This window comes from Nipponia nippon, unplaced genomic scaffold (assembly GCF_047370975.1).
Source record: "Nipponia nippon isolate SJK-2023a ecotype South Korea unplaced genomic scaffold, ASM4737097v1 scaffold_6, whole genome shotgun sequence".
Taxonomy (NCBI): Eukaryota; Metazoa; Chordata; class Aves; order Pelecaniformes; family Threskiornithidae; genus Nipponia; species Nipponia nippon.
This window is the reverse complement of record NW_028262380.1, coordinates 26,262,385-26,286,109: the sequence shown is the minus strand read 5'-3', so window position 1 is coordinate 26,286,109 and position 23,725 is coordinate 26,262,385. Positions and strand designations below refer to the sequence as shown.

Sequence of the window (23,725 nt, the reverse complement as noted above, 5' to 3'; positions counted from 1 at the left end):
ATATTAATTGCTAGCATTTTTAGAGGATTTTTTGAGGGTTTTCCCACTGCTTTTCATTATCTTTATCAATCTTCTGCTCAGAAACAAAACTGTAGGCAAAAATAATTTCATGAGGAAGATGAAAAGGTGGAGGGCTAAGTAATGACAGGTTAGTTCTGCAGAGTATTGCAAGTCAGCTTAGTAATCTGAGCTGACCTGCGTAGCGGGTATTTTAACATAGTCAAAAGCAAGGTAGTTTATCTAAACATAAAAAAAAATGCAGTCCTTTTTACAGAGTGCCAGAGTTGCATTGTGGAAGCTTGTCATCCTGACACTGTTGTACCTGACTACTTTGGGTACTCTTAAGTTGACGCTGCCACTGAAGGAAAGTTACTCATCTTCACCACTGCTGCCATTGCTGTTCAGGGAGAATAACGATTCAAAGTCATTTGCCTTATTTGAGTCAGCAGCACTCTCAAAGTTGTAGACACAAATCAAGTTTGTGAAGAGTAAGAGGAGAAGAGTAAAAAATAGAAGCACATACTGACTGTGGGCAAGGAGGGGGAAAGTAGTATGATTGGAAAGGATGGAGCTGCTGCACAAGTAGCTGGAGGATTGCCCTGAATCAAACCCCGGTCTGCTTCATGCTACTGGAATGTGTGGAAGCAGAAACACCAAAGCCAGCGCTTTGAGCCAGTGAAGTACTCTTGCTTGCTTGTGGGCCATCCTTTTCCACATGCCAACACAGGTGTGTCTGTGGCCTGCGGGATACTGGATTGTGGAAGTGATCCTATTCAAAAACACTTATTTTTCTCCCAGGTTAGTTTCCATTTGGATCAATGTGACTTAAGCAGTCGCCTGCTACCCCCTCCTTGTGCTGGCAGAAGCTATATGACAATCTTGGGGTGGCAGAACTGTTACTTGCAGTGACAGCTTAATTTGGAACACTGTTTATTGGGTTTGACCTTATTAAATCAACTCAAAGATTCATTGAACTGCACCCTAAGATTGGGCTGAAGCAGTCCCACCCTCCCCTGTGTGTTTTTACAGTCATGTAGTGAGCTGGTTCAAGAAGCAGGCCTGTCTGAAAAGTGGCCAGTAAAAGGCATTTTTCAGTAGCGCCACTCATCAGTAGCGTGCGTGCTGGCGTAATGGAGGGACAGGTCTGGCAGAGTTGGGTTGACTCACTGCTGTAATACTGCACCCTAAGAAATTCTACAAGCATCCCCCACCCCCCCCAGTTTGGTGAGGCAGTATCTGTATACAAAACAAAGTGTGTCCCTTGTTTCAGAGAGCGGCAAATGTAAGTGCAGTGAATGATGTGCTACCCTTCCACATCTGAAAAAGAAACTAAGATACAGAGGAGAATGTTCTCTGGTTAGAAACAATTGAAATCAGTGCTGTGTTTATATGCAAATGTGTGGATTGTGCTGGTGCCTGTAATTTTGAGCTAACGTGAATGTCGTGGAATCCACGGTGAATCTTCTGATGTTTTAGCTGAGTGGCTGCTGTAACAGGTCATACCATTCATACTAATACATGATTGCTTTCAAAATAAATTGATTTTATATTGGAATTCAGAATTGGTGTGGTAATATTTAGTGAGAGGTACTTACATGCACTTCTCCTTTCTCTAGGAATGTTTGATTTCCTCTTTTTTTCCCCTTATTGTCTTTCCCATTTGTACAGAAGAAAGAATTTGAGGTTTCAGTGTTTTTCAGGCCTCCTTAAGCCCAATGGCTCACAGTACTGTACCAGTATTATGTTTATGAGATGTGGTCTTTGATGTTTAGACTGGTCTTTTCCTGTTCTGCAGTCCAAACCACTGAGTCTTGTGCTGTGACTTGAACTACAGTAGGCGGTACAGGCCGGTGCTTGCAAACAGATTTGTCTTCACACCAGCTCTCATTCTTATTTTCTTTCCCCCCCGCCTCCTAATGCCTGCTGTAGTTGATTGTTCTTTAAACAAAGACTTGAGCTAACTTACAGGATGTATATCTGTCTGTAGGGGAATATATATGTGTGCATACATACACACACATATACAGAAATTAATATTTTATTTCCAGATAATCACACATTAAAAAAAAATTATACTACCCAGCAGATAGATAGGCACCATAAATATCTCTCCCCCCCCCCCCCCCCCGCCGCCCCAAGCATGAACTGATAAAATGCAAGTAGTAGAATCTTTTTTTGTGTCATTGCAAAGCCAGCATTATTAACACTCCACAGGGCTCATAGCAGGGACAGACCATGAGTTTACTGTTGCACATGAAGCTCTTCCAGAATTATTCACAGAAAGTGAAAACCTCTCTTCTCTAAATGTTACTCATTTAACTCATATTTTACACTTCAGGGCCTGAGAGTTGTGCAGAATATATTGTTAAGGACTCCTTGATACGCCAAAAATCTGGCTGCTGTTGAAAAATGTTTGAACATAATTTTGTTTATTCTTTGAAGAGACAGTGTTTACACAGAGCTTGCACTTTTGTGGTGGTGTATGCATCAAAATTCTGTAGTTGCCAAACTTTAGCCAGCCTTAGAACTGAATTTCACCCATTTTTCTAGTAGTGATTTATTTGTATATGGGAACTTCTATGAAAATAGCTGCATGGGAATATTGCCAGAAACTGTTGGATGAAGTTGTATGGATAATTTTGATTATACAAATCCTCACTTTGAAATAATTTGATTTCATCTCATGTTATTGAGTGGGTTTGTGGCTTGTTGTTTCATTTTGTATTATTATTAAAGCAAATCTTTATTTCTAATCTTCAATTCAGAAGGCTTCAAGATAATGCATAAGAAATTAATGTGTGGATATGCTTTGCATATATTCACCAGGCAGTAGTATATTGGGATTCCTGGGGTTCAGTCTTTTTGTTTGTAAATAAATTCTGGAGACCTTAAGTGAGTCTTGATTCAAAATCTCTAACTGCCTTTCAAGTCTTTGATGATACATGGAAAAAATTGTGAGTAACTGATACCCTTCACGACCAATGGATCAAACGTTCAGAGGCTTGACCAACACAAAGAAACTTGGGTACATTGATTCTAGATAATAATCATGTTGCAAAGGGAAGCTAGATGGAGGCTAATATCAATTTTACTATAAACTGACTTGGCACTGTCTTAATTCAGACCAGAATGCATGCAAAACTGTCATATTAAAAATGAAGGGGGAAGATGCTCTAGTTTTCCTGGGCTTCTCTGAGATTGCTGACTAGAAGATACTGCTTTCTCACCCAAGAGGAGTGATAAGCATACACGATACAAAATGCTTAAGTTGGAAGAGTATATTCAGTAATGGAAAAATACTTTTCTACCACTTGGCCTCTCAATGCCTGACTCTCACAAGAATCAACCGTCTTCTGAAGTCTTCCTTTTGACATCTGAAAGCAGCTCCTCAGCAAATTCAAAACAAATGTTGTAGACATAGTGTTAACCATATGCAGATGGCCACTACCTGATTTGTATGTTATCCCATGATTTTACCACTATCAAGATAACCTGGTGTGTGAGCAGTCGGAGCTCTGGCAAAAGACAGATGCTTGAAGTTAAAGCTGAGGAAGGCAGTGATTTCAAGCAGGCAGCAGGAAGCATTTTTCTCCATCCTTCAGTTTCCTTTGCTGGGTGTTTCTCTTCAGTACTTACTTCTTTTTGGTCCTTAGTACAGGGCAGTACTTCCCACTAGTGAGGAAACTGCCAATAGTAGCATCTGGGAGTAACACCTTCTGGCCTCTGTACTTGGCTAGGAACTTCAGCCCTATCCAGATTAGTTATTTACTCTCCACATCTGGAACAGAATTCTGTGATTAATCCCATCATGAATGTATCAGTATTTTGGGACTACCTAATATAAATACTGAAGCGTTTTCCTCAATGTAAGTTACTTGGGCAGTAACTTCTTGTTGTCTCCTCCTGTGCTAATTTCCTGTAAAATTCATAGTCAAATATTAGGTCTCAGCCCTTTTCTTTAAGGTGCTAAATAGCTTCAGCTTAATGCGTGAGTTTTAGGCACTAAAGATTATAGTTGACAGCTTTTGTTTCCTGATCATAAATCTTAACCAACAGCATTTTTAGGATGTCCAGTGAACTCCTGCAGTTATTGAAGGCTGTTGCAAACCTCCACAATCTGTTGGCCAAAGTGCACTTTGGAAGTCATCCTTTCTCGCTATGTAGATGCATTGTGGAATGTTTTGATTTCTAATTAAAAAACAAAACAAAACAAAACAAACCCTGCCACCAATTCAATCAGAAAAAAATTTAACAGTTCAATATTTTAATTTTTAGGATGGAAAGGTGAGAAAACAAACATAGCAAGGTACATTCCGCTGTTTTTTTGATTAAACCATTTCGGTATACTGCTGACCTGCATGCTATGATCATGAGGGTGATTTAAAAAAAATTAAAACACAAAAAAAAACCCCAGAAAAACAACCTACAGTACATGAATGAAACCGACTTTAATCCTGTTTTGGCTTTTGAAGAGTAAAAGCAATGGAATTTCATGTATTTTAAGTCTTGTATATGCAAGGTAAAGACAAACATAAGAACTTTATATGGGATTCAGGACCTGAAGGCAATAACTCCACAGTCTAGGTTTTTAGATAAGAAAAGTTAAATTTTGTGCTTGTGTAATGTCTCATGTATACTTAAGAAAGATCAAGTGGTTTATTTTGACAATCATCTGGTAAACTAGTTGTCCTTCTCCTGCAGAGTTTGTATGTGAGAGATCTGTTGTCTCCTTTTAGGGGTAACATTTCCCCTCCTTTTTTCAATTTTCCCAATCATTGTTTTTTATAGTATTTCTTGGTTTAATTGCTTTTTAAATTTCCAGCACATGCATGTGGACTACTGTTCTGAGGAGGTCACTTCAGCTGAGCAAGTGAAGTTGAGTCTCTGTTCAATTTTTGAGTCAGAGAAACAAAAACAAAGATCACTTTTAAACAATGAGGTGTAATTTTTGCTTGTGGCTTCAGGCCACTTCAGTCCAGTACTCTTGATGAAGTGTGCGCTTTCTTATGTGTTCTGGGCAATCATCATTTTTTAGTTCGAGGGTTGCTGCCTTCTCTGTAAGCTCCTCAGATTTCTCTTTGGCACTGTCTTTTTGTCACAGATGCAGACATTTGTGAAATGACCAAATCCTCTGCCAACGGGTGCCAAATTTATGTTTATGCTTGGGGTACAGGTTAGTATTGTTGCAGGTGTCTGATCTTATAAAGGGAATCAGCCGCATCTTCCAGCTATTTCAAGTGAAGGCAAAAGTTACTCAGTGCTGCAGTGTGTGTGCTGTCTTGAGACAGTGGTACGGTTGTATTGGTAGAATTTATTGAATAAGTTCAAATAACTGTACTATGAGACTCTTAGAAACTGTAAAATTTAGCAGGTAACAAAATACTTTATTTCTAATAAAGTATTAAACGAGGTGTTAAAGTAATTTTAGGGCCATAACCTCAAGAAGTGGATTGACTCTTATGTTGTTTTGTACTTTTGGGGTTGAAATTTCTCAAATTTTGTCATGGAGAGGATAAGTGATTTTTCTGGATGAACATGACAAAGTGTTTTGCAAATACTGAGCTACTGTGCCTCAAGTGCTTTTTTAAGTATGTCGGACCTCTACAAATTTTCTGTGATTCCTGTTCTAGGCATTCTTTATGAGAATGTTGCTGGCAGCTATTTAAATGAGATTTAGTATTTGCAGGTTGCTGATTTCAGCAATGTAGTTTAGTGAAATTTTATTTTAATCTAAATTCAGCATGGTTAATTCTGACACTGAAGTTAAATAGTGTATTTAAATATATATATTAAAGATAATAAATATGTAAATAGAGTATTTTTTTTAATAAAAGTTGTATGGAATGACTTTTCAGCCTTTAACTTTGAGAAGTCTGCCTGATTTTAGTTCTTCCTTGCATAGTTATATGTGTGGTTGTTTTTGTTGGGGTTTTTTTGGTTTGGTTTTGTTTTGTTTTGTTTTGTTTTTTAAATCCCAGAAAAAAAGCAGAAGTGAATATAGAGGTTAAAATGGGAAAACACTGCACAATGCAAGTGATGTCAGTAGATTCACCAAGAATAGTCTGGGTGCCTGATGTCTGGAGTGGGTCATGCCATGAAGTATTGATCTGAAGTCTGTTTTTAGCAAATAAAGGGAATTTCAGTGATCTCTATGATTTTTGGGACATCGGTAATCTTTACATATTTCACTAAGAAAATTTTAGTATAAGAGGACTCCTTATTGGAACTTCTTAAAAAACGTCAGACATGTTTTGAAAATATTCTTAAAAAAAAAAAAAAGTCTTTGCAATAACACCTTATATGTGGTATATTGCCTGCTTCTTATCTTAGCAGAATCAGTAGCTATAAAGCTGTGTGATTACATATGAGGAATGTTGAGGGACAAGTACAGCAGTTACGGGCATATTCTAGCTAGCCACAAGGCAAGAATTTGATGGAACTGATAGGCAAAATAGTTGCACAACTCTTTTGGAGGAAATCAGGAGTTACTTAAAGTTCTCAAAATATTAGAGAAGAATTCCCAGACAAATCTTTATTAGCCCGAAATTAAAATAACTCCAGAAAATCAACAAAACCACCACAACTCTGGGAGGTGACATATTGTCCTTTAAAACAGTATTGCTAATCCAGAAAGGTATAGTAGAGCTCTGTAAAAAGCAGTCATTTGATTTTCTTTCTTTAATTGGGCAAAAAAAAAAAGTCTTGGTTTTGGAAACAGAATACATATTTTGGATGGGGGAGAATTTTCGATCAGCTCAACATAGCTATGCGGCTTGAAAATGTTATTAAAATGTTTAGCAAAGTTAGAACCAAATGGAAACATAGTCCTGTGACTGGTGATTGAACGTAAATGTCAAGATCCAACAAATAAAAGCAGATGAGATGGAGACATGAATGGGAAAAACTCTGATTTTTTTTTTTTTTTTTTTTCCCTATCTTCCTTTCTTTTCCTCAGTCTCCTGCCTTTGCCTTTTCCTTTTTCATTTTTACTTTTTCCTTGGACATACAAATGCACCTCACTCCCATACCCAAAATAGAAAAGTCTACATTCTTGTGTGAAAATACTGTATCATAAAATGAACAGTAAAATAATTAAAAATAACATTTTGAATATTGTCATGTAAAGTCCTCCAAAATGCTTTCTGTAAATAATGTATTAAATTTGAAGTATTTCCACACTTTTAATATTGGCAATTATGATGGTAATATTACAAGTTGAATTTATTGAAGACTTCTCATATTATTCTTTGCTACCTACATTATAATAAAATACATAGGCTTGTCATATTCATTTTCTAGGCTTATTTCTCAGAAACTGAATATCCTACATATAATCATTATGTCTTTAGCATCATCCTGTTGCTGAGCACTGTGTATTTGACTTTCATATCCTTATAGCAGCAATACTTGTGCCTTTTATTTTTCCTTTAGTCTCCTACCCCATTTTAAAGAAAATTTTTAAAATGGAAAATATCTTTAAAATAATTTTTTATTCTTTTAACATGTATCAGAAATCAGTCTTTATTACTAGGGATACTTGTCGTTATTCAGAGTAAAATAATTTAAACTTATTAACTGAATTCTACCAATACAATACTTGCCATGTGCTAATTCTACATAATTTTCTTCCTCCTTATTAAAGAGTTAAATAAGACTTATAGCCAGGAAACCACTCCAGATATGTTTCAGGTCCAATTTTTCACGCACCAGTTTTTTCCTGTACTTTAAGAATTTCCAGAAACTCTGCTTTTAATGGGGCTACTTAAAAATAAAATGAAACCACCAGCCACACGCAGAGTAAGCAAATTTCTGCATTTTGCCTTCAGGCCATTCTAGAGTGCCCTATTTTTGGCCTTGGTAGCTGCCTAAGGAGAAAACTTGGGTTTTGTTTTGTTTTGTTAATAATATCAGTAATAGTGCTCAACAGGTAGCAAAATTTTCTGGTAAAATAGTGCTTCATTGGAGAAAGCTAATTTGTCTGAATAGAAATTCTTTGCAGAAGTGTGTCTGGCTGAAGTTTGCTGCAGTGAGATAAAGAGGAATGTCCGTGTCAGCCAGTGCCCTCTGGGGAGCAGGCTCTGGTTTGGTGTGCCGTTGGTTAGGGGATTGTTGTTGTTGTTGCTGGTTGGTAGTATTAGTTTTGATTGTGAAATGTCAAAACTTTTTACAGTTTGACAATTCTAATTTTTGTCCAGCCTTTCACATGGGAATGGAAACCCACGTCTTTTGCATTCTAGATAATTGTCATTAATATGACAGTCCTTTATTAAGGCTCCAGTAGATGACAGGCACACAGACAAAATTCTTCAGTGCAGTTTTGTCACTAGACATGGGTTCGTGCTAGGGTTTCACATGACTTGCCTCCTGATGTTCAGTCCTAAGGCTCAGTGGAATCTGGCTCCTAAAGAAACCAGAAAATGAATGCCATGGCTGAAGAGTGTTTTCTTGTTCACCTTGATACCTTCTTGTGCTATTGAGTACGATGGTATTATGTGTAATTGCCAGTCATTGAATGAGTTCCATGAAAGAAATTTTAATTTCTTTCTTCTCTTGCTGTTGCAGACTGTGCAATCAGAGCTACAAGGTACAAATATTTTGCATAATTTTCTGCTTCAGTAAGTATAGCAAGTTTTCAACCCACCACAATTTACAAGACTGCTGAAATAGAAAAAAATACCATTTCTGTCTCATTTATTGGTTGTGTTGGAACACCAGCAGAAAAGAGCATGATGTGCTTTATGCACACACACATGCACCCACCCCCTTCTGGATAACTGAGTCAGGAAGACTGTATGATGTACCATGGGATGCACCTGCACCGTGGTGTAGAAATAGACATGGATATAGTCTTTAAAACATCAGTATTGCTGGAAGCATGGCCCTCTAGTTGTGTTTTAATGTGAAACTCTAACACATATTTTTGTTGTGAGAACTGAGCCTAAATATTCACTTCAAAATGAACCCTTATAGTCAATTCACAGTATAAATGAAAATGCCATTGTTGTTCTTGTCCAGCACCACCTTCTCTTTGGAAAAGAATTATCACACAGCAGTGAGCTGGTTACAAAGAATCCTCTCTCTCACATCTGGAGGCTATTATCAAAGTACTTGAAAAACTTCATATGAAAAGAGAAACTCCTTCACCGTGGGGAATATGCTTTTAAGAATTTTTTGGGTTTGCCCCAGCCATATATAACACTTCCTGGTATACCTAGGGGAAAAGGACTATTTAATGAAATGCTTCTAACTGATGATGTCTTGAATTGTCATTAGAATGTTTAAAGAATAGGCTCTTTTTAGTCCCTCTGCAAATACTCTTTTGTTATGTATCTATATATGTGGAAGCAAGGTTTCTGAGAACTTAGACGGCTTTCAGTGTTTTAATTTATGAACCTTCTTTAAGGTACTTAAACAATTGCTAGACTTTGGCAGGAAAATTGGAAAGAATCCCATTACAAATCTTTCCAGTAATAAATACTAAGATACTGCCGAAGACTGGATTGCTTTCAAAAAATAAAATAAAAATTGGTACTGTGGCACCACTCAAATCATGGATTTGTCATGCATCAAAAACTGACTGTAAACAAAAAGTAGATTTAAAGAAAAAATTTTTGTTAATGACGAACCGTACAGTGACCTAAGGTTAGATAGTACTCTGCACACTTGAAAACCTTTTAGCTGTTTGGGAAACAGGAAATGTGATGAGGTGAGTTGGTTTGGTGGATCACAACCAAGGAGCATTTCACAGAATTCTTATTAAGTCTAATAATTTAAGTGAGTGGGGTGAATCCAGTGGAAGCTTTTAGGCTTAATGTCAGTAAAAGCAAGGTGAGAAATGGTGAGAGAAAGCAAAGCTATTTGCGGACTTGTAAAGGACTAAGTCAGGGAAGACTGATGCATCAGTCTAGGCTGCTTAGTGAAATCTCACTGAACAGCTTCTGTCCAAAAACTTAACGCTGGGTAAGGAGCCAAATGGTAAACACTATGGATATTATGCTTCCCTTATATAAACTAGGCATGTGTGCTTGTTTGAATACTGTGTGAATGTGCTCTGTGCAATACTGCAGTTCTAGTGAGCCTTTGCCTCCAAAGGTATGAGATGAGGATGTGATGAGAATAAGAAAAAAACCTGCAAGGCAAAGTAAAAGTGATGGTCTAGAAGGGTAAATGGGGAACCTCTGCTGTCTCAGGTCATGATACGAAACCAGGAAATATATCATTAAATTAAAATGAATAAATTAACTGATAGATTGGATACAAGGTTTGGAAATTACTGTAACAACATGCTTCTGAGACGTTGAATTTAAAATTATCGGTGATCACATCTTACGCTAGTTTCTAATGAATAATAATAAAGGTAAGTTTTCTGGGGGACTAGTAAGATTTGCATATAGCTGCCCATTTCAGGCTTCATGTGCTTGCCACTATTAAGGTTAAGAATTTGTGTCGCTATTAGGTTGTTTGTTAAGAGTTTAGGTACCAGAAGGGTATAAGTTCCTCTTCCCTCCTTGGCCTTGGCCATTGAATTCTATCTACCTTCCCTTCTCCTGGCTCTGGAACATATCAGATCTATCCATGATCTAACTATGCCTGTCAGAAAACTATCTGGGACTTTTTCTGAGGAGGTTCTCGGCCAGATTAGTAAGTTAAATTGACTCATGGAATTATTCAACAACTGTTGGGGCCAGTGCAAAATATGCAGTGGCACTGCATGGACAGAAGCAGGACAGGGTGAGTAATGGGGAAAAGAAGGAGGAGATGGTGGCAGCAAGTGGTTAAACTGGATTTCCATGTCACGTGGAACCAAAACCATAGCTACTGGGAGAGAGAGGGGTTTGAACTGTGTACTGCTGTGACTCCTGGTTGGCAAACAGGTCTGAATTTCTGTCTGTGCTTCATCTTCCATTGGTATTTTTTACCCTGTCAGTGTATACGGAACTGTAAGAAAGATAGTAGTCCAGTCAGTTACAAGGGAAGTTCTGTTAAATTCCTGGCCATTAAAGCTGAGTATAATCTACTTTCTCCTTAATGACAAATTTTAAGGTCTTAAGAACAAACAAAAGCACAGCCTGTTTTGATGGGAGTGGGGTTTTTTGTTTTAGCAGCTTAAATAGTCCGTTTCAAAGGAGTGGAGTGATGAGAAACATCTCATGTTGTTACAACAATGAATATAAATGAACTTATAGGATGTTCTTACATGAAGCATAGTGGTACCTGCTTAAAGACAAAAAAAATAGACTTGGCTTTAAAGTCTTGAAGGAAAAAGCACCTCACTATTACATACGGTAGTGAAGGAACTAGGGTTGTATAAAAATGGTTTTGAATCTTCCAAATCTTACTACAATAAAATTTTAAAGTCAACGATAGTGTCTAAAATACTCAGTTCTGAATAAGATGTTGTATTTTATCAAACTTTGAGGATAAGGACAGGCATATAGTATTTTCTTTGCACATCATAAATCTGATTTTTCCCATGGGCTTGTTCGTGGCCGAAGAGTATAAAACTTATCACATGCAGTGATAATAGTATTAGGATTATCTTCTGCTGGGCAGGAAGGACACTGTTTAACTTCCTTTTGTGCTGTTGTAATCTTGGGAAGCATACTTTTTTGCCACCTTTCTTTGCAACAGTCCATACAAGTTATTACAATCAAGACGTCAACATTACATGACTGATTTTGCAGGGCAAAATATTCCTCCACTATTTAAACAGCATGTTCTAATTTGTGATGTGAAAGACATTTTATATTAAGGCATCTGATTTTTCTCATTTTATTTGCTGTCCCTCCCCTCTCCACTCATCTGTTGCAGTTATGTTACTTGAGGAATCTCCTAGATTTATTCTAGATTTATAGCAGAACTGGAATTCTGCTGTGTGTTAATTATGGAGATACAACATGTGGGCAATTGTACAACATCTCTCCCAAATTGGTAACAATATTTGTCCTGTTTTGATTATGATGCTCTGTGTGTGTGATATTTATATTCATTATGTAGTTACTTAAAAATGCATGTATCAAGAAAGCTACTTCAAATAACGCGTGAACTGCTCCGTATACTGTTTATTGTAAGTAGTAGTCAGTCTCTCTGCTTTTTCATATGTCAAATTAATTTAACATCTGGGCTCCTGGAAAATACTCTCAGTATTGCTCGATGTAAGTAAAATAATACAGAATATGCTGTTTTACCAATGTGAAGATAGTTATAAGTCTAAGACTTCTTTGCTCGTGATCTGGCAGCTGACCAACCCTCCAAAGAAAAGCTCAGTGTAGGTTAGTCCCCAGGGGAAGAGTAGCCAGTTAAACTGTTTGCCTAGTCACAGGGATATTACTGTACGGGCTACCATTGCTTTTCCTGCGTAAGTTTTACATCCCTCATGATACATCTGCAGTGACATCTAGAAACCCTGGTCATTGGCTTCACTTGGTGAGCAGGTTATAAAGAAGGAAGCAAATAGTCTTTGCCCCAAAGAGTGTGCAATATGCTTTGTATAATCTTTTGTTCTACTTTTGGGTTTTTTTTTCCTGAGTTATTCAGAGCCAGTTAAGTGTCCTGTCAGAGAGCACAGAGTAGAGATAGAATTTGTAGTGGAAATCAGGCAAGAAAATTTATTTTGCAGGAGTTACTAACAGTACCAGGAAGGGAATGCTACTTTTTGTTTTACTAATGACAACAGCAAAACTTCACAAAAACCCATCAGCTCCTTTCCAGTTCATTGTTTCTGTGATCACATATGCCTCTTGCTTAATTAGTGCATCTACTTCTGTCTAGCTACGACTCTGATAAATGTGGACCCTGAAAAGGAATTGTTGGCCATGAAGTGAAACCCTGTGAGAGGATGGTGCTCCAGAGCGTGTGCTTCTGCGGTCAGAAAGCAGCCCCAGTTCTCAGGCTAGAGATGCTGCTGGCCCGTTTCTACCCACTTCTACTTGCAGTCTTTTTCCAGTGCATAAATGGCACTCCTGTATTTAAGACATATTAAAAGAGAGACCTTTGGCTGTTGTTTTGGTAGATTAAGCAAACCACAGTCTCGTCCCCTTACAAGAAAAGGCTTTTGAGACTCTGTTGGTAGCCACCTTCTGTACCTTTCCCATTTTGAATTCTTTTTTTTTTTAATCAGTGAGGGTAGTCAGACCTAAGTGATGTGGTTTAAATCAGCAGTTAGTATTTTTAGCATTTCATGAGTTGTATTGCTGTTTTTTCCTTTCCTTGACTGGAAATACTTCTTCTGTCATATCCTGCAATTGCATTTTCATTGTTTTCATGCACATAGCCTCTTGTTGGCTCATAATCTCTTTACAATTGCTTAATAAATGCCCGTCTTTCTCTCCTGTTGTTTCCAGCTGATAAGCTCTTAATAGCACAAGTTCTTGGTTCTAAACTTATAACCATTGAGCAATTATTAATGTTTGGTATTTCTGTTCTTCTCATATAATATCCTGTCCTCTACTGCGGGTCCCTAACTGTTGTCATTAAGCTCCATTCCTACTTCTTGTACCACAGTTGTTTATAGAAATAGCAAATAGGGTCAATTATAACACCATTCTCCACCAATAAATTCATTCAGGTCCAAAAGGTCCTCTTGGTTAGGAAGCTTCATCTCTTCCAACATCCTCAATTTCTATGCGGCTCAGTGTGATGCTGTTGTTGACACTCAGACAAATTGCCTGTCTTGTTCTTCCTTGTCTAGAGAGTTGATTATCTTATCAAGGGAAGTTTATCAGGTTAGCAAAGTAATTCCCTTTTTATGTGTTACCCTGTTTTTCTTAACTTCTATGTTTATTTAGCCTTGCCAAATCAGGTTCGTATTATAAAATCCTGTTGATGTCAGCCTGTTGGATATGTTGGCAGGATCTTCTTTCTTGATTATTAGATCAACAGTTGCTAATTTCTGGCCAGTTGGTATCCTTCTTGTTCAGGTGTTAGTTTGTGTGGGGGTTTTTTGTTGTTTGTGTGTTTGGTTGTGGGGTTTTTTTGGTGGCTTTTTTTGTTGGGTGGTTTTTGTTTGTTTTTTTTTTTTCGAAGAAAGGCAAACAAAACCTCGGTTGCTAAGTCTTGTGATTTCATTTGTCAAGTATTTAAAGATTCTGAAATAACAATCATCTGGTCCTCCTGATTTGAATATTTTGAGATCTTTTATTTTTGTTTCTATCCACACAATAATTTCCATTTTTCCATGTTTGTTTGGTGGTTCCGCCTGATAGATGGGGCTATATCTGAGGGAGACCAAGACTTATCACCCTCAATTTGCACCATTTAGAAGTGTGTTTTTCCAGATATGCATGTCTGTGGATTTTGCTATGTGTTACAATTAGGTCTTAGTCAAAGAACATAATTTGTTGTTAATAGCTAATGGCAAGGGTCACCCATAATAATGCTTAAACCATGTGAGGGGGGGAAAAAAGTAAAAACGCTCTGATGGCAGAGTTGGGCATTGCAGCATTTGGGTGTACTTGGATTTCAGCCTTCTCTTGACATCTTTCCCTGAGCTGTCCAAGCTCTGGAAGAGTCGGCTGGGCTCACATCAATTTGGGAAAGTTTTACTTCCAAATACCTTTTGTATTTAATCTTAATACTGAAGTTAACTTCTAATGTTATTCCTATAACAGTAAATGGTATCAAATTATCTCAATTGTTAAATTTCTTCTTTCGATGATTGCAAGGTGAATTTTTAAATACTGAGTATCTTTCCCTGGTCTTTTTTCAAGCCAAGGGTGGTTAAATGTTGCTTCTTTGGAATACTATGAATAAGCTGTTGTAAGAACAGTAAAACAAATGCAACCTACACACACCTTTCTCATGCTATGACTAGCTTGGAGGTTTGTGTTTGCCCTGCCAACTGCAGCAAGGCTTTCCTGCACCTGCCTGCTTCTTCCTCTCTGCAAGCACTGTTCCGAGTCTTTTCTCTATCTACAGCGATTACCCTGTCCTCTCTTTGGGTTTATCTAGCTCTCCTCCCTATATTACTGGAATCATCAATACGTTTCGGCGGTAGCTGAGCTTCTTGATCCAACAAACCATGCACCTAAGCCTACGTGATCAATAAACACAAACCAGGATCTGAACAGCAAAAAAGTTAGTATTCCCGTCCGAGGCATGGGTCTTGCACAAGAGCCACATGCAGCTGAGTCACATAAGGGCAAGCTACTATGCTGATTTACTGTCTTTGAAAACAGACCGCATGTAAACTGCGTATGAGGTGTGGGCAGACTGTGAACAACGCTTTGGCAACCTCTGGTGTATGTTTCAGTGCAATTGAAAGGCTGACAGTCTTTCAGTTGAAAGAAAAAAGAAAGAATTGAAATTGAAAGAAACTGCAGGTAGAGTTCATCTCACCTCATTTCAGGCATCTAGTCACACTGAACTGCTTTCATCGTCAGCGCAGAGAACTAGGCACTTCCAGGGCAAAGCTGAGCTGACGTCTGTAGATGTCATCATAGACATCTGTGCCTCAGTTCAGTCGTGCTCTGTGCATTTCTGTCCAACAGGTGAACGTGTAGCCCAGAGTGACTGGCTTGCACAGTGTGTCTTTTTACGCAGTCGGATGGACACCTCCCTGAAAGATTTTAATTCTTTAATTTTCAATATGTTCATGATGTGCTATTAGCAGTCTCAATTTAACTGTTGTTCTCGCTAGTTGGAATGAAGGCGTTTGCATTTCTGCACCATCTCCAATGTTATAATCAGAGCATTTCACTTAGCTGTTTGCAGAGCCTGGGAGAGTAAAATCTTGGTCTGATAATTAGAATTTCAAGGTATTATGGTAAAAATGGCAACAATGAAAATTTCTAGAGTAGTTTTAACACTTCTATTTTTGCAAGGTAACTAAAGTACCAGTATATGATAACTTAATGGGGATGCATTAAATCAAAAGCAATGCGGAATGAATTTAATTGTAAATGTGAATAGCGGTATCTTGTTTACATTTGCTAGCAATTAGTGTTTCAATTGAGTGCTTAATCATTTGGAAAAGAACGAATGATACTACATTAATATGTTTAAATAATACTGTTCTGTCTCCTGGTTTTTGCGTGGAGGACAGTAACAATTTTCTGTGGTGGAAGCTACCAAGTCTGTAGGGTTTTATGTAATTGGATATTAGTGCTCTAGCTAGGGCTGTTTTGACTGTACAGCAAGACTTCAGTTAGACAATAGTACTGTAATTTGAAAAAGTAGTGAGTTCCTGTTATGGTTTAATAATTTTTTCCTGGAAGAAAAACTGGCTTATGATAATAATTAATACCTAACTCTGAAATAACTACTTCATTCTGCTAGAGAAATATTTATGTAATGGTTGAATCAAACTTTGGGAAATTGAGACTCCTTTTAGATCTGAAATGAGAACCTTAATACAAAGAGAAATTGGAGTGGAGTTTTGTTTGTTTGGGGCTTTTTTGGAATTAGAACAAGGGTAGTTAGGATGGATCAGATGACATCTTGAATGTAATTTGCTTTAATAGAATACCTATAATATGAATAACTTTACTAAAGAAGATTTTCTTAACATGCAGATTCTTGGAAAAAATAGTTGTACTGAAATCTGTTGGGCAGTAGCAATTCATGTCTCCTCTCTGCAATCGTATTTTTTTTTTCTTCCCCCTGGTTCAATGAAATATTAACCAAAGCCTTGAATTTTTGGGGGCTTACTTGCTTTGTCATATTCCCTCATTGTTGCATTTATGTATATCACTAGTTACATGAATGGTTTCCAGTTTGGGTTTAAAAATAATTTAAAACTTTAAATTATTTGGACCTTTAGTCTTTTGTATATGTAGAGTTTACTTCAGGTTTTCCGTTTCATTAGCAGATTCTTTTAATAGATCAATTTCTAGCTGTCACAGTTAATATCAGTATTGCAGTAGTATGGCTAAAAAGTTTTAACTATGAAAATCTTTCTGAACCAATTATGAGCAGTTCTTCATAAGATGTTATAACTTCTTAATAAGATATTATCAATATTTATTAGGCATCATGCAACTTGCATACTGCCTTTTTTTTCTTTTCTTCTTTTTTTTTAAATTCTTCTGAGAAAGCCCATAATTTGTAACAGGAAACGTACAAAGAGTGGGAACTATGACTACAATACAATTTAAGAAAGATTTTTGGGAAGGGCTGGATAAGTAAGCTTAGCTTTACATGTTAATATTTGTATTGATTCTGTGTATCCCAAGTGATACCAATCCCAGGTGATTAGATGTAACTTTTCTTTGTCAGACCTTAACACAGAAAAGAACTTCCAGTATGTTGTCATTTTGTTTCTTTGTATTACGGACGTATTTGTGAACTATAGTCCTAGACCGAGACTTTGCCTTAGACGTGGTACAAACGTGGGGGAAGGAAGGGAAATGAGTTCCCGTCTTAGAGGAAACAAGACAAGGGGTGGCTGCGGAGAGAAAGGCCGGAGTACCCCAGGAAATCATGGAACAGTTGTTGATCTGTGTGTTGTACTCGAGGATATGCGGTTCTGTTCCAAATAAGTGGTTTCGTCAAACATACAATATCTTGTACTTCTAAAGACTTAAGTTGCTGTCTTGATTGTTCCTTGATAACTCAGTTGTGCTAGAGGGCAAGGGTACCAGTCCTGTAACTGCTGAAAGTTTGAGCGAGTTCTTGGCTTTCTAGCGAGTGTGAAGAGCCAAGCATACATTGTATTTCATGTCTGGAGGTTTTTTTTTTTTCCTTTTTTTCTATTTTAGCAATTAATCTCATATGTAGATTAGAAGGCATTTGGAAATAATTCTGTTGTGTAATACCTTAATCAGTACCAGTAGTTGCTTGGCTATAGAGACTACTCCCAGGCTGTAGGATTTTTAGATATAGTTAACGGCATATATTCAAGAAATGTATAGAATTATTTTGTTGAACTGTGATGACAGTCCAACAAATTTATGGATTGTACTTAAATGCAAGTCTTCATTAATTCCCTTTTTCCTGAATCTTTTATGTGTCCTGCCACTAGCAAAAATTTACACCATGCTTTTAACCGTGGTATAGCACTGTGTAGTTTGTTTATATATTACTTTCATTACTTGCATTATACTATGTATTTTGTGTACCCCGTCATATTATTCATTATTTGTATTGCTTTGGTATCTGGGATCCTAGATAAAGACCAAAATAGTATTCTGTTCATTTTTTGTGCATGCCATAAACAGAACGTCATGCACCAAAGACTTGATAATAAAACAAAAGACAACACACAAATACAAGCAGATATGGGACTATAAAGAAGCAATGGAGGAAACATAGATCAGTACGTTAAATAGCAGTTGCAGCTTGCCAATGGCCCAATTACTGCCCAAGTGTTCTTTTGTAATAGAAAAGAAATATCAAGGAGTGCTTTGCAGGGAAATAGAAAGAGGTTTTATGGATATTTCCTGGCAATTTCTTGTGAATGCAAGAGCAACACAGGAAAATCTGTAAGGCTGGTGTGTTTTCAGACAGGTAAGACGGTGCCAAAGACTAGTTTCCTTACTTTAATCCCAGAATATCCTAACATTTTGTTACCAAATGGGAAAGTTTTGTGAGTTTTCACAGCACCATCCTGCCTTACCTTGTCTGTTTTTGACATATCAGAGAAGGGATATATGCAAGATTAATGCATGTTGTCATATGAATACGAGAACCCAAAGAAAGGTCTGAATCTAGGAGGGTGTTCTGGTTATGAAGCTTACGATACTCATAGGGAGAAAGGAGATGGGGCTTATGAGAAAGATCAAAAGATTGCTTATATAGGTTATCTATAAAATTAGTAAAAAGGCTGGACGGAACTTTAGTGGGACAAGTTTATATGATACAGATAGAGTTTATCATCACTCTCCAGGGTAGGATCCACAGATCTTTTAGTCCTTTCTACCCTGTTCTCAAAGCCTTCAGTAATAGTTATCTGAATCCCATGCTGCAAGTCAAGGCCGCTAGTCCTTGTCCTGCCACCAGCAGAGTGAGTGTGGTGTGGTTTTCTTGGGTTTGCATCACGTTGGTTTTTGGTTTGGTGGTGGCTTGGTTTGTTTGTCTGTTTGTTCGGTTTTTGAACCTTCCTTATTGAAAGAATATGGTAGGTTTTGAAGACTATGTTATCTTCTTTTTTTTTAATTCCAGTGTCTAGGAAGGACAGGTGATGTGTGACACTGTAACAGACAGACCTGTGCTGTCAGTAGAAGGATGGTTTTGTCCTTTCAACTAATGCTTCAAAATATAGCTTAAGAATCTTTTTAGGGAAACAGGCCAGTGCAGGTAGAATTTGGATTTTTATGGGCTGTGGTTGTAAAGTTCTCTTTTATTCTAGTGTTGTGTTGGTTTTTGTTTTTTTTTTTTTTCCCTCTGTTTCTTTATTTTTGGTTTTGCTATAAGTTGATTCACGAAGGAATGTACTTGTGCATTTATAGAAATTGAGGAGGAGTTTAAGTAACTTACTGTTGGAAAGGTTGCTGTCAAACATTTATTTTAATTTATAAGATCTACTGAGTTTAAAACTGGGTTCCAAAACTCAGGGAGGAGGTAAAGCTGAAAGACAGTGTTTTCATGTTGGAAGCGGGGGCATGCTTAATAACAGAGGAACAACCTTAGTATCACTTGAATGATATGATGACAAAAGAATTGTGGCAAGAGTAAGAGATGCGTTTATTAGCTGCATGAGCTCAATCTCCTCTTGTGTTTTACAGTTAATATTCTAGAGGTAAATTTGACCCGTCAAGATTTATCATTCTGTGCTTTCTCTTATATCTCTTTAATGTGTATACTGTGTGTGTAATGGGTATACGAAATCCTGCTGGTATGCAATATGGCTGTCCTTCACAATTGTAACTCTAAGGATGCTCAAGTGACATGGAGGAATGGGACACGAAGACCGATTTGACTAAGGTCATACTAAGAATCTGTGGCACATCTCCCGGCTCTGTGCTGACATCCTAGAAGTCATCCTCATCCTTTAACAAACGCTATTCCAAATGTTTAACCTGCAACTTTTTATTTCTTCAAACTAAATTCTTGCTTTCAGTTTTGCCAAATGATTAGGTTGAGATGTTTCAATTAACTGGGGTTGTATAATAATTAAAACCAAACAATTTTGATGTCATTTCATAGGAATTAGTAGTTCTTAGCTGCGCTAGAAGAAACAAGGAAACCACGTAGTTTATTTTTTTTCTTTATATAGATAAGGTTATAGATGCAGGTTTGAGTATGCAGAAGGAACGGATCTGCAACATTAGACATATTTTACAAGAGGGATTAAATTCCTATCTGGTATCTAGTTCGTTTAAACCAGACAAAAGGATTGTGCCTATGTAAAGTAGTTCTTGAGCTCTGTGCCTTGATACAGGCAGAGCGTAAGACTGGCCTCTGAGGCTCTTCTTAAGTCTTGGCATAGCTCTTAAAGAAGCTGCATTTTACTGTGGCCTGTATATTAGGCCAGATGGCTTGCAGCTCCTCGTATTGTCCATGCTGAAGCAAGTCCTCGCTTTGAAGTGGTCTGGGACTGCTTTGATGAAGAGGTGCTGCCATCTCCAACCTCATCGGTGTGCAGCAGTTTCTGTGCTGCACCTCAGGTTAAGATTGGCAAAATAAGCAGAGCCGCAAAGCATTTTTCAGTGTCTTAATTGAAAATACCAAGTTCAATAAGCCTTTAAGTATCACATTAACACTTCTCTTTTTCTGATGTTTGTCCTAACAAAAAAATTGTGGTACTGTGATTATGCAGTGGAACACATATTAATAGCATTGCATCCTTTCAGAAAGTATTGTTTATAATTAGGAATAAAAGCAGAAAGCACTCGAATGGTGGTTTTTTCTGTGTTTTTCAGATGGTGGTAAAAACCTTCATGGATATGGACCAGGACTCGGAGGATGAGAAGCAGCAGTATCTCCCATTAGCCTTGCACCTTGCATCTGAATTCTTCCTCAGGAATCCCAATAAAGATGTGCGCCTCCTTGTAGCATGTTGCTTGGCTGATATCTTTCGTATCTATGCTCCTGAAGCTCCATATACTTCCCATGACAAACTTAAGGTAAAAATGTTTTATAAAATAAAGGCTTTCTTCCTACCTCATTCTCTTACTGTTGAAACCTCACCCCCCCATCACTTCCCCCCCCCCCCCCAAACAACAAAAACCCAACTAAAAATTTTTTTACTTGCATTTATACTGTTGTTCAGTTCTATTGAAGAGATGTTGCTTTAGTCCTGTGAGTCAGTGTAGTACTTCAAGGGCCAGAGATGCGTAAAGGAACACTAGATAACCAGTATCTGTGTTGGTGATAGCTTTCTGTCAGTGCCTAAAAAAAGGCAATTTAATGTTCTCATATCATGAGTTTGTAAATGTGGGTAGATGTCACTACTAAAGGGTTGTATTTTTACTCTGCTGAATCAAACTTGTAAACACTTTATCGTTTTTTGACAGGACATATTCTTGTTTATTACAAGACAATTAAAAGGCTTGGAGGACACGAAGAGCCCTCAATTTAACAGATACTTTTACTTGTTAGAGGTAACACAATAATTGTAACTTTCAGTAGATGGTATTTGCTCTGTAAGCCTAAGAAATGTAATCAGTCTTTCTCCAAATGTATGCCTGGGAAATTTCTTTTATTCTGTAAATCGCACCAGACTCATTAAAGTTCAATGAGTTGCTTCTTTTAACAGTTATAATTCTGTTTGCATTTAATAAGTTCATGCGGCCTATAGTTGAGGACATGTTAAAATGATTGGTATTTATTAACATTTAGCCTTTGTCTTACAATTCTGTACATTGTTTTTCGTATCATGCACTCTTAAGGTTATATTGCCTCATGAAGAGAGAATTTCAAATGCTGGTTAAAATGCAAATCTGCTTATACTGGTGATGGGAGAAGGAATATAAGATTTTGGTTTAAAAACACGAGAAAAACCTACTCTTGACAAGAAGTGTGGAGGGGTTTGTGCATTTAGAAACAGTATCTTGTTTGTAAATCTTTTATTGATGTTTAAAACTATTGTTTCATAGTGTGAAGAAAAAAATCTAGAAACATGGACTTATATTAACAATTTCTGTCAATCTGCTTTTATTCATAAAAAATCAGATTATTCTATATTTAGGTTTTTTCTGGATGTATTGAAAAGCCCCTTTGTGTTAAGAGCTCTTCATATGCAAAGCAAATATCCAGTCTCTTTCCCCAAAGGGTTTACAGTCTATTGTATAATATTTTTGCTTAAATAGAAAACATGTAACTAACACGATTATATTTATGTGACTTAATGTGAAGCTGTAATATCCTGAATATCCTGTTTTTGTTTTAGAATTTAGCTTGGGTTAAATCTTACAACATCTGCTTTGAGTTGGAAGATTGCAATGAAATTTTTATTCAGCTTTTTAGGACTCTTTTTTCAGTTATCAAGTAAGTTGAATTGCTTCAATTATATTAAACTGTCAAAATATCATCAGTTTCGGGGGTAGGCTGAATCCTTGCATAGTCTAGAAATAAGTAAGTCTGAATAGAGCAAGTTTTTATTCCTCCAAATGAGGAGATACGGGGAAAGCAAATGAGTGCGAATTACTGACAATACGGAGGGGTGTGTGTCTAAAAGTAGACGTGTTTTAAAATTTCTTGTTTGTGTTACAGCAGTATATTTCATTCCGACTCATTTATCTACATTTGTATTTCCATGGTTGTTATTTTTTGTTTTGTTTCACTTCTTCAAGCAAAGCTAGGATGTTCTAGGTTTTTGAAGCTTTCTATAAGAGAAGAAAGGCACATAAAATAGTTTTGAGTTTTGAGATGTGGAGCTTGTAAGGGAGGGCAAACTGGACAACGTTAGACATTGTTTCTTAACAGTACTGTTAATATTTGTCAGGGTCTGAAAATTTAGTATTGATAATATTCTTTATCATCTTAGTAATAGCCACAACCAGAAGGTACAAATGCATATGCTGGATTTGATGAGTTCTATCATCATGGAAGGCGATGGAGTAACTCAGGAGCTGCTGGACTCCATTTTGATTAACCTCATTCCTGCACACAAGGTCTGCAAAGTAAAATATTATAGTAGTATACCATTATAACAATATTTTTATTGCTTTTTGCTTGTTGTTTATTTCTCCACACACTTTAGCCATCACGACTGCTTTTTTTTTTTTTTTCCCCAGCCTTGGTAACAGTGGATTGAATTCCTTTGGGAATTATTCGGTGGTGTTCACTAGCTGTGTCTAGATTATTCAGTATCAAGAGATTCTGCCTACTTGCCACCTCAGGAGCTCTGTACTGAAACAGAAATTAAGTATTTTCAAGCAAATGTAATATGCAATAGGAAAACACTATATCTTAAGGGTTGTGGGTTGTTTGGGGGTTTTGTTTTTTTTTTTAATTGAAAAGATGTGAAGATTTTTTTTCTAAAAAAAAAAAAAAAAAAAAAAAAAGAGGCGGCTTCCCCAGGACTTCTGTGGTGACTTGCTGCTTGCCTCCGCTTGCCAGTCAGACACCCCTCCACCTCCCTAGTTGGTGTCGTCCCCCCTCCCCCAAACTTTTCGTTTAATAAAACCTAATTATTACCTGAAGCGTAGTACTTCTTTTTTCATAATTTTTTTTTCAGTTAGTTAGTTGGTTGCTTTTAGTGCTCCATGTTCTTTTGAGTTCCATAATCTTTCTGCCCTTTGCAGAGTTCAGCATCCCTTTAACTCACTTATAAGTGACCCCCCTTCTTCTAGAGGAGTCATATGTGAGCCCCTCCTACAGATCGCTGCTGTCATGCAGGTGTTGT

At 37.2% G+C, this 23,725-nt stretch overlaps 1 protein-coding gene across 2 annotated transcripts in view; it reads left to right on the top strand.

Annotated features, from left to right (window-relative positions):
• The window catches only part of PDS5A (PDS5 cohesin associated factor A), an 85,659-nt gene that overhangs the window by 12,454 nt on the left and 49,480 nt on the right, over positions 1–23,725 (top strand). For both annotated transcript variants that reach the window (XM_087738167.1, XM_087738166.1), the window contains exons 3-6: positions 20,799–21,002; positions 21,393–21,479; positions 22,268–22,365; positions 22,865–22,991. In XM_087738167.1, the coding sequence (XP_087594293.1) occupies positions 20,799–21,002; positions 21,393–21,479; positions 22,268–22,365; positions 22,865–22,991 (516 nt within the window). The remainder of the gene's footprint in view (positions 1–20,798; positions 21,003–21,392; positions 21,480–22,267; positions 22,366–22,864; positions 22,992–23,725) is intronic.